Source organism: Tigriopus californicus, chromosome 12 (assembly GCF_007210705.1).
Source record: "Tigriopus californicus strain San Diego chromosome 12, Tcal_SD_v2.1, whole genome shotgun sequence".
In the NCBI taxonomy this organism is placed as follows: domain Eukaryota; kingdom Metazoa; phylum Arthropoda; class Copepoda; order Harpacticoida; family Harpacticidae; genus Tigriopus; species Tigriopus californicus.
This window is the reverse complement of record NC_081451.1, coordinates 4,318,738-4,329,943: the sequence shown is the minus strand read 5'-3', so window position 1 is coordinate 4,329,943 and position 11,206 is coordinate 4,318,738. Positions and strand designations below refer to the sequence as shown.

The 11,206-nt window shown below is 38.5% G+C and overlaps 1 protein-coding gene across 1 annotated transcript; it reads left to right on the top strand.

Annotated features, from left to right (window-relative positions):
- Positions 1 to 1,958: 1,958 nt before the first annotated feature.
- LOC131891574 (uncharacterized) lies at positions 1,959 to 10,666 on the top strand. Its single transcript, XM_059241186.1, has 4 exons — positions 1,959 to 2,115; positions 5,129 to 5,458; positions 8,700 to 9,343; positions 9,412 to 10,666. The coding sequence occupies exons 2-4, from the start codon at positions 5,196 to 5,198 to the stop codon at positions 10,578 to 10,580; spliced, it is 2,076 nt and encodes a 691-aa protein (XP_059097169.1). The 5' UTR covers positions 1,959 to 2,115; positions 5,129 to 5,195; the 3' UTR covers positions 10,581 to 10,666.
- Positions 10,667 to 11,206: the final 540 nt, after the last annotated feature.

The following is an 11,206-nucleotide window of genomic DNA, read 5'->3' as shown; positions in this document are numbered from 1 at the left end:
ACGCAAATTAACAAACTCTTTGCTAAAATGGCACCACCACCACCACGACCAAGCCGAGTATCTTTTCTATCCTTCCTAACTACAATTTTGTACTGCCCAAATTCAATTTCATTATTTGATAAACCAGGGTGCAATCAAGTTTCAGTGAGCAGAATGAAGTCAGGTTCATGTTTGAAAGGAACTAAAATTAAAGCACGTTGGAACCCTCCAGAAAGCATTTTTTTAATCGTCTTTTGTTTGAATTTTGCATGAGATTAAGAATTGAAGATTTGACGAGTTATACTCAAGCTTACAGAGCATGCAAAAGTGCCACACGTCAATGCTCTGATGAGTAACAACGGAAAGCTTTGATATAATCATAACGCCTAACTTTTTGCAAACATAACCATCAGAGGTGAGTGGCTACATCCAAACATCCAAAAAATTAGACTGTTTTTATTACCTCTTTTGTCAATTTCATCACTTTTTATCGTTAGATGGATCCTATACAAATTACATTTTATGGCTCAAAACATCACTTTAAAATCCACCTTGTCTTTATGATCCATAGTTACCTTAAAGCCCTTCAAAACCTTTTTTAATTCAAACTTTTTCATGCTGTTATCAGTCAAAGGAATCTTACTTTTCACTAGGACCTGTAAAAACTTGCATATAAATATGGTCTTTATTGACAACAAATTTGCATCAAAAATCACCTGAATTTTGATAATAAATTGTAATTATTCTTGTCAAAACATGTGCACCGACCCTTTTTGGAGGGCCGTAATGCTATTTATGCTTTCCAATGAAGCAATGGTCAAATAAAAGGAAAATTCTGCCAGAATAACACTCATCAACATAATTTGAACCTACTATACCCGGGGAGAAGAGGTCAGATGTGGTATGGTATTGGTAGAGCATCTCCTCTCCAATTTGAAAATCCTGTTAAGATTACACTGCTTTCATGTTTTTCTTGAAATTGATAGCAGGCCAATGTTTTCCAAATTAGTCATCCATCTCTAGGCCGTTTACTGATAGCCCATGAACACATGTCAAGATGAGTCTGACTTTTAAAGGAAAAGTGTACTGCACAATCAAATTGCGTTCCAACTTTTAACATAGTGTTCAACTAAAAACTGAAAATAAAAGAGTCAGAGCTATTCAAAATGGATGGATGGAATATAAATGCAACCGGCTGTTACTATATTTGCAACCTATTTTGTACTTTCATGTTTAAGAACATTCTGGGACATGCATGTTTGGCCCTACTTATCACTATATTCCTTTATCTACCACTACATGGTGTTGGAGTGGCCCTAGTGATAAACAATGATAAATGAAGCAATATAGCAGAATATGATCTCAATATTCTGGATTCTTTGTCCGTGAGAAGTGTTAATTTCATTTTTCGATGACTGCAGTTTTCCCTTGGAGTATCAGACAGACGTTTTTAATCACCTCAACTATTCGTTGCACTATCTTAAAAGCCAACACAGTTGGTTTGCAAAGTGCAATTTCTCCTACCTTTTAGTTTGCCGTTGATATTGGCAACGTAACCTAGTTACTATAGAAAGGCTCAAGGCAGCACTATAGTATACGTCAACCAATTTGGATTAAGACCCATAATTCAATTCGAGTCACCTCAGTCAGGTATGGGATAAATTGCACTATTGATATCGATATATGTACATCATATAAGCAATCACGATAACCAAAAGGGGCAGAAAATTGTCCGATGAGATTTTCGCTGCAGAAAGGGTTTGTTCATTATTTTTTAGTTATTTCATTTTTCCCCCCTTTTTGACTAAACGTGCCCAAAATTAGAGCAAACTAATTAAGATGAGCTGATATATCAATTTTTTGTCAGAGGACATAATAAGTATAGCAAACTGCGCTTTCATATTATATTTTTGTCACTCTACTGTTTGCCATGGAATTAACAGTTTGTTGTGAACCCCAACAGACCCACTCATATTTGAGCTCCGATTTGCAAAGTGCAATTTCTCCTACCTTTTAGTTTGCCGTTGATATTGGCAACGTAACCTAGTTACTATAGAAAGGCTCAAGGCAGCACTATAGTATACGTCAACCAATTTGGATTAAGACCCATAATTCAATTCGAGTCACCTCAGTCAGGTATGGGATAAATTGCACTATTGATATCGATATATGTACATCATATAAGCAATCACGATAACCAAAAGGGGCAGAAAATTGTCCGATGAGATTTTCGCTGCAGAAAGGGTTTGTTCATTATTTTTTAGTTATTTCATTTTTCCCCCCTTTTTGACTAAACATGCCCAAAATTAGAGCAAACTAATTAAGATGAGCTGATGTATCAATTTTCTGTCAGAGGACATAGTAAGTATAGCAAACTGCGCTTTCATATTCTATTTTTGGCACTCTACTGTTTGCCATGCAAGTAACTGTTTGTTGTGAACCTCAATAGACCCACTCATATTTGAGCTCCGATTCGACCTTTATTACAGCAATTATAGTGCTCTCAGAATTGACCACCGCGCCATTTGGGTAATGATAATGGCCTTGATAAACACCAAAGTACCATTATCACATGGATTCAAGAAGACAAAGAGAGCTCGAGCTCGTAATTGAACGCATCGAATTTGGTACTAAAACACAATGGATGCGTTGAAAAAGTCGAACAAGGGTTACATGGTCATTTTACCAAGTACAAGAATCGGCATGTTGAACATAACAAAATCCACGAATAATGGGAGAGGAAAAGAAAGAAAGAAAGAAAGAAAGAAAGAAAGAAAGAAAGAAAGAAAGAAAGAAAGAAAGAAAGAAAGAAAGAAAGAAAGAACGGAAGGAAAATATCGCCCAACCGCAACGCAGTATTGTCTCAAAGTAAACGATATGGGCATAGGTACAGTTCTAGGTTCATAATGCTCTAGACACATACCATATGGGGGCGTTTAGGCAAGCTCTTGCAGGTTCCTTTGGTGCTGGTACCAGTGTCAGCGATGCAAGTTTGGAGCTTCAAACATGTTTTTTGCGAGGCTTACCCTATTTCACATTGCTATTTGGGAAAGGTCAGCTTCGTTAAAACCAGTTCTTGCATCACTGGCATTGGCAGGCAAGTTTGTTTGGTGGTACCAGCGCTTGCCTAAATGTCCGAATAACGGACAACTCAGACAAGAAGAGAGGAAGCATGTTGGACTATTTGTACATTAGTCTGAGTCTGTTCTCTTTGTGCCAACCGGCTTCTTGAAGGACGAGACAGTTTGAACCAAACGAGTACTCAGAGGAAGCGAGGTCTGTTGATCCATGTTCCACATAAAGAAGGAATGTCACCGGGAAGAAGATTCTGGTAAAGTTTTACGAATCTCTCGCATCATCTGGGGATCCTTTCCGACACGTGATCGACCTTCCGGATCGCGTCCTCCGTAGAAAAGACATTCCTAACAATTATGCTGCCATTGCATATTATGCAAAAGTCGATCCGGATTTTCCCAACCAATGGACTCCACCGAAAGCCTCGTCATTCTTCTTTGAATAGACTCCAGAACTTCACAAGAATAGTTCAGCACCAGAGACTAAGCAGGAGAAGCATATTCAAGAGTTGGTCGAACGTAGATGGTGTACAAAGATATAAGCGCGCAAACACGACGAGTGGAGAAAACCGCTTAATCATTCTAATCACCGAATTAACGCTACTGGCCACCTTAGCACAATGGGTCGAAAACGACAGTTTTCCATCACAATAGATCCCAAGGTTCGTTACCAATTCAGCATCGGTTATTGGACAAAATGTGTATAGGCATGGCCTTCTCACTCTGGCCAAAGCGCAGGACTTAGCTTTTGGGACATTGAAGACTACTCGATTTCAAAGAGACCACTCAAGATTCGTGAAATTGGAGATGGCACAGCATTGTTTGGAGTCGTCGGTCAATTTGAGAAAACACATCTTATTGTCACGGCTTATTGTCAGCCAAACCATTCATGTAAAGGAAGAAAATAAGGGGACCAAGCAGCTTCCTTGAGGAATTCCAGAAGACACGCTATGCCAATCTGAAAAGACCCCATCCACCTCCAAGTCATCCCTCCATTTCTCAGCTTCGCAAGCTTACTGAGCAGCACTTCCCAATTGACCTTGTCAAAGGCTTTGGAAAGATCTAGGTGAAATTATGGACCTTCTTCCTATTCTCCATCGCTTGTAATTCGAACTTGTTGAACTCTAGGAGCTTCGATGTGCCTTATTTACCAAGGAAAAAACGCGTTGTTCGGTTTCCAATAGACCACAACTCGGTGGTCACCCAGAGCCGATCTTTCACCAAGCGCTCCATAAGCTTGTCCCAGACATTGGTAAAGGACAGGGAAAAAAAGTTAAATGTTACCGTTAACGATACTTTTTAGAAAAAGTAATGCGTTACCGTTATCGATACTTTTGCAAAAAAGAGGGCCTAAAACCGCAAAATGTCTACACCCTTCTTAACTTTTAGTGAATGTGAAGAGGAACAAGTGACACCCCTGATTATTTACTTAATTCCATCAGTGACGAGTAAGTCATTGCATTTTGTTATTCGCTTTTTCACGGGCCTTTCTAACCGCTACAGGGAATGTAATCCCCTGTACTATTGAAACCAAAGTTCATAATTTGTTTATTTGGGCTAGCACCGGTACCGTATTCTCGAGGGCTTGAGGGTGCTCAAATTACCAAGCTGTGGTAACATTTGCGTCTAGTTAATTGATTTTAATTTAAATTGCAATTCTTTGTGCGTTGCATTAATCAGGGGATAATTTGAAAACGCCAAAAACCAATTTGATTGGAATTAGTCCTAATGGCGTTAATTTTATCTAATGAGGTATCAAGTCCACTTTTGAACAACTTTAATCCATTAGCAATTCCCAGCAGGAGACCCATGCAAATTGAGTAATCAGAGAGGGTCTGTTCTTTGGAATTTTTTCCTCCTTCCTTATTCCGTATTTTGCTTGCTTTGATTGATATCGTCTGGAGGACACGTTTAACAATACATACTAGATTTAACAATGCAACATTTTGGGATATACTTATACACAGTTACCGAAAATTTACAAGTGCGTGTTCGTCACCCAAAACAAAGTACGCTCCAGTTGAAAGCTCAAGACAATGGTCTGATTTTTTATCTTTTTCCTCCTGCTTTTTCAGAGAGCTTGAACGGTCTTGACAGACAACACATTTTCATATCGCATCCAAGCAGAGCCATCTTTGAAAAATGCGCGAGCATTTTTCAATGTTTTTAACGGTGGTGTTGTGGACTACAGCATCTTTTGGATGTCATTTCTTTGCAAAGGAATTTTTGACCGGGGGTCATAACTTGCAATATTCAGGCTCTTTCATTATCACCATCTTACAATTGACTTGTATGTACTCCATTTGCGAACTAAAGCCCTCGACGACAGGTTCTACCAACATTTATGGCAAACGGATCGTTGTCTTGATAACTCATGCAATTGGTACACTAAGTACCAATTTCAGGTACGTAGCTATTTGGTAAAACAAACATCGGAATATGTTAGAGATAGTTTTTTGAAAAAGTAGAAATACATCGGTTGGTATCGGTTGGTTGATGTGATGATATCTAATGAAAAGTGCCTTTTCAATGCATTTGTACACATTGACAATGAGTCTATGAGTTATGGGGTGTGTCGAGGAAAATGTTGCACCCTCCTGTTGCTTCCTGCTGGTTGCCTGAGCCAGGCACCTAGCCCTTGATATGTGCCATTTTGCTTAACAGTGTGCTAAACAGAAACTTTGGCTTTACACTATTTCTATGGCACCCAAAAGCAATACATACTATGCATGCAAGTCAGATTTTATCGTTGTTTCATTATCTAGCTTCAAATGCGCACAAGAAGTGTATCTTGGTTAGTCGCTCTTTCATACAATTGATCATTTAATCCTTAAATTTTCAGTGATCTAGTTTGAATAGGTTTGATTTTACAATGCTTTTTATCCTGGAAAACATCTTAAGTGACACATGGCGTGACACCTTGCTTGGCGTACAAAATGAATTTGACGGTCAGGATGTCCATTAGACAGCATATTTGGGTAACTCCAAACTCTCTACCGTATGAAATTTTAGAAATAGTCTTTAGAAGGGTAGGAGAAAACATTGGGGCTGATCTGAGCAGGCAAAAGCAATCACTTTTTGCTCTCCTCAATGTTGAAAATATCGGTAATCAGGTCTTTGTGTAATCAGGTCTTTGTGTTAACACAAAAACAACACAACAAACTAAGGCTGCGTGATTTTTGTAATTAGGCTGCGCAACAGCCCATCCTACGTCATTCATAGAACTAATGCAAGAAGGTAAATGCAATTCGTAAGAACATACAGTAACAAAGTCCTGCAGCTAAGCCCCCCTTATTTTATTGGGGCTTACAATCACATTTATTGCTACCATACTGACGGATCGGATCATCGGATTGACTTGAACTACCCATCATCGGATTGATAATTGAGTAGCGTCAATCCGATGACGACGGGTGGTTGATGGGAAATAGACGGGAGATTTCTGGAACGAGAACGAGAACGTGTCAGTAACAGAATTCAAGTGCCGGAAATGGATGGTGGATGCAGCTATCTTGAGATGACTTGAGACTTCTCGTTCATTCCAGGCGTCGATACAAGACTTTCCTTTTATGCGTTCTTCATAATTGTTACGTCTTAAGACATTAATCTTGGCATTTGTACTATGAATGACGAAGGTGTGCTGTTGCGCAACCTAATTACAAAAATCACGCAACCTTAGTTTGTTGTTGATCGGGAATTTTAGTCAAAAACTTGTCCAAGTCTGACTTGAAAGATGCTACCGGATCAACAAGGCCTACGTATTCCCTACGAATATTTATAGGCAGCCAATTGAACAATGAAGGAGCCCGAGAAAAAAGAGAGTTGGACTTCATTGTTTTAACTAGCCTGGATTCTCGAGGGCTTGAAGGTGCTCTCTAAACGTACGTCAATCTTCTACAGAAAGGCTTGTTGCCTAGTGATCACTGCCCCTAAGACCGCTCGGCTACACCAGTTACTTCAATTTCATAAATATTTGGTGTCCAATTTAAATATCACAAAAAACGAAAGAGTATTTTTCTTTTTCTTGCATATTTTCACAATAGCTAAAAATGCTATTTAATGTCACTTAAAACACACTAAAAGTGTAATCTTTGAAAATGTGTTTTGCAATCATCATGTGTACACTTAGGTACGCATTCATTTGAATTCTGAAGACAATAAATACAACAAACAATGTCATAGATTTTGTCGTTTCTTGAAGACTTGTTGAAACTGATAAAAATAGCTTCTGAAAGACTTCATTGATTTTTGTGAAGTTTTGAGTGAACGCTCAACTAGATGTCCTTTGGACGGTTCTAAAATGAATTTTCAAAAATATGCTTTTTTGACGGCTTTAGATATGGTTATATAAGGTTTTAATTTAATTCTAAACCATGCAAGAAAAGGAAAATAATCGTTCAGATTTGTAATAATTGAAATTGATATTAAGAGAACTTGAATTCACATATTGTGTGGACATCGGCAGGGATATCTGTGAACAATATCGATGAAAACGACAACAAAATAAAGTACAACTTCCGGGAAGACTCACAACATGGAAACACGTGTTCCACAATATAACTGGGGCATTTTGGGGCCAATAATGATAAAATTTGGACCATTAAATTCCATTTAACTAAGTACCAGAGAAATAGGTGACAGCATTTATATAGGGCTACTCAAGTAAACGCGTTCATGAACAACTGACGTTATTCCATGGAGAAAAATCAAAGACAACATGCCCAACCAAACCGCACTGTGCATGCATTGGATTTTGACATTTTTTCCATTTTACATACTTGTATAGGCAATTAGCATTGTGGTATTGAGCCAATTTGATAGTGCATTCACTGATTAACACCAAACATGCTCATTTAGTAGGGTTTTGTAACACAACTCGCTCAAAATCACTGAATTATTGAAAATTCAATGGGCGAATGGGGCGAGTTGACTGTGATGTTTGTCTTAGTTCTCTCTCCTCAAAATACCCAAAACCAGGGTGCCGGACCACATTTTTTCTTGAATTTCCTTTACTTGACATCCCCTATTCAAGAGCTAACTAAGTGTGCTCCCAATTTGCATGAAATAGATTTTGGAAAATTTTAATTTTAGTAATGTTTTTGGTAGATAAGTTTTTTATGTGGGCTAGAATTCCATAAAGCAATAAAATCAAAGTCATTCCCTATGGCTTTTTGAGGTAGAACAATGCCAAGTAGTGCTTGGGGATGTCTCTGGAAACCTGATAGGGCTTTTTGAACGAACACCGTGTGGTGGTATCTTCTTGGTTGATTTAATGTACTCTATCCCCAAAAACATTCAAAATATGCAAAGAAAATTGCTGAATCTGGAAATGTGCCAAAATATGCAATATTACCAAGTTTTGCATCAAATTTGCAAAATATGCGATTGCATTTTTCCCCCATCTCCAGTGATTATGCACCATCTTAAATAAGTGTTTTAAACAAGTTGCTTTTTGTGCAAGGGAATGAAAATATTTCCTTCTCTCAAAGATACAAGAAATCGTGATGCAAATTATATCTGCAAATTTTCCATCTTATAAGGGAGAGGGGGTGCAACATCGAAATTTCTTAAATAGCATGTCTCTGCTATTAGATTTAAGTAGGTATTTGGACATTTCTAAAATTATGGCAACCTTCTCTATTCTAGTCTCTGGTTTGTTGATGCCTCGGACGCAATGAGCATAAAAGTCATGGAGCCCATTACAACTTGCCTCTTACAAAAAGTATTCTTCAAAACGCCCTTATCCCGAATGCACGTTTTCACCCTGCCCGTGATTTGTATTGGTGTGCTGATATTTCTTGAGGATACACAATCTATTAGTTCCTTGAGCTTAGGTCTCATTTGGGGCATATCTTCCAATGTGTCTTACGGTTTGAGAAATATCTACATGAAAGAGTTGAAGTCCCAAAACGTGGTTTTATCCATTCGAAGCCTCCAAGATGCGGGGTTGATTGTCTATTGGATCCTTTCTATTGTTGGCTTGATTGTTACTTGCCAGACTGTACAAGTTTTTCAACTAATCTGCTATGCAGTTATGAGTTCTTTGTTCCATCTTAGTTATACTCACCTATCAATCACAGGAATATTATCGTTTGTGTCGGTGATCACCCATGCTGTATTCAATGTCACTAAACGGATTTTGGTGGTGCTTTTTTTCGTGCTGGTTGGTGATGTTGTCAAAACAACTTTTAATTGGTTGGGTCTCATTTTGGCTGCTGCGGGTATGACACTTCATTTTAGTGGTCAGTCTGGCGGAGTGGGAAAATCAAATCAAAAAGCGATGTCGTCCGGTATGTACTGAGGAATCAAATATAAAGCAACTTGAAGAGTCTTTAAGGCAGACATCTTTTCATTTCAGAACAGTGCCATACGCTTCCATCGATAATTTTGGGGTTGCTTCTAGTTGGCTTCCAAATTACAGCTCTTTGGGATCCTAATCCGATGAGCCCTAGCGTCAAGCCTGTTATCTCAACAATTACAAAGTACCAAAATCATACTAACACCAATCTAAGCCTTTTGGAGCAACATCACTTAATCAGGGACAGAGTGGTCAATGAAATCAAACTCGTCCATATTGAATACTACACCAAACTTTTGCAAGGATTTCCCAAAGTAGCTATCATTGAACTGGCTGATTACGAAAACAAAGGTGATCCGGCCATCACAGTGGGCGAAATGATGCTAATGAAACGTATTCATGGTACAGAAGTCATTTATTACAATCTGCATCAGCAATCCCTAAACGCACTTCAGCATGCCAAAGACATAATCGGTCAATATAACGTTTCCGATGTGTTGATTATGTTCCAAGGAGGTGGCGGAATGTTTGCTTACCCATCAGGAGACATAATACGTAGAGTCTATTTCAACGCTTTTCCCAACCATACCATGGCTATATTTCCGCAAAGCATTTGGGCGTGGTATCCCAATGACACTTTGGCGTTTTACAAAAAAATGTACAATACCCGCAAAAATCTTCACATTGGCATTCGTGATCCCACTTCCTTGGCGAGGGCACGAGAGCTTCTCCCACTGGCTAATCTTGCAGAAGTGCCAGACATGGCTTTTCATATTGGACCCATTTCGAGAACGCGGCCACCAGTCTATGATATCTTGTACCACAAAAGACAAGACAAGGAAAATATTGCTTCAGCGGATTTACCATTTCCACCTGGGATCTCATTTAAAGTTGCAGATTGGGTTAATTGGAGATCTTCGTCCACGCAAGAGCTGGACATTCCAGTTACAATGTTCCATAACGGCTTATCCTTTCTTCAAAGGGGGAAAGTGGTGATTTCAAATCGACTCCACAGTCATATCTTGACCACTTTGATAGGTATTCCACACGTTATTATGGAATGTAAAGCTGGGAAAATTTTGCCTCTCCACTACAAATGGACCAAAGATATCCCATACATTAGGGTGGCCAATAATATTTCCGAAGCTGTAAAGCATGCTATAGAATTGTTGGAAATTTACGGTAATTCTTTGCCAGACACTTTGGCATTTGACGTACCCATTAACTAAAAGGTCGAAGAGTGTGACAGCAAAGTTAGCTCTTTGCGATAACATGCCAATTTTGGCCCTTGAAATAAACCCCTTGATTCCATTTATGATTATTATTTTGCTTTTTTGACTAAATGTACATATCAGATTACTCCTGAAGAGTGACTTCAAAAATGCCACAGACTGTTCTAGCAATAGTGTGAATAACTTGATGTATGAGTCATCTCAAAACATTGGGTCTAAAACAATAGTGTGTGTTATAGGCACATCAGTTCATAAACGTTCTTAAAGAAGATGTCAGCACATGATTATTAAAAATATTGACGTACTTTTCAATAAAGAATAGGGAAAAATATATCAAGGTACAAGTCACAAACACAAAACTTTTTCAAGGTTTCAAAAACTGAGTTGTAAAAGGCAGCGTTAACATGGCAATATGCTTCTCTTCAAGTATAAGGGGCTCAAAGCCTAATGCCAGATAGTACTACTTTAAAGAGGAAGGTGTAGTGTAGGGGTTTGCGCAGTTTCTAACATAAGCAAGATCCGTTGTTCAATTCTTCTCCCTGATTTAGTTTTATTGTCGGGCCAGGGCAAGTACATTCAAGTAACGTGTACAAGGTGCTTCAAAATTTTTTGAATGGGTTAAA

What these genes read in the sequence shown, in the direction of transcription:
- LOC131891574 (XM_059241186.1), top strand. Translation starts at nt 5,196, where the DNA reads ATGCGCGAGCATTTTTCAATGTTTTTAACGGTGGTGTTGTGGACTACA. An exon ending in ACACTAAGTACCAATTTCAG is followed by an intron (nt 5,459 to 8,699) that starts GTACGTAGCTAT and finishes TCTCTATTCTAG; the next exon opens with TCTCTGGTTTGTTGATGCCT. An exon ending in TCAAAAAGCGATGTCGTCCG is followed by an intron (nt 9,344 to 9,411) that starts GTATGTACTGAG and finishes TTTTCATTTCAG; the next exon opens with AACAGTGCCATACGCTTCCA.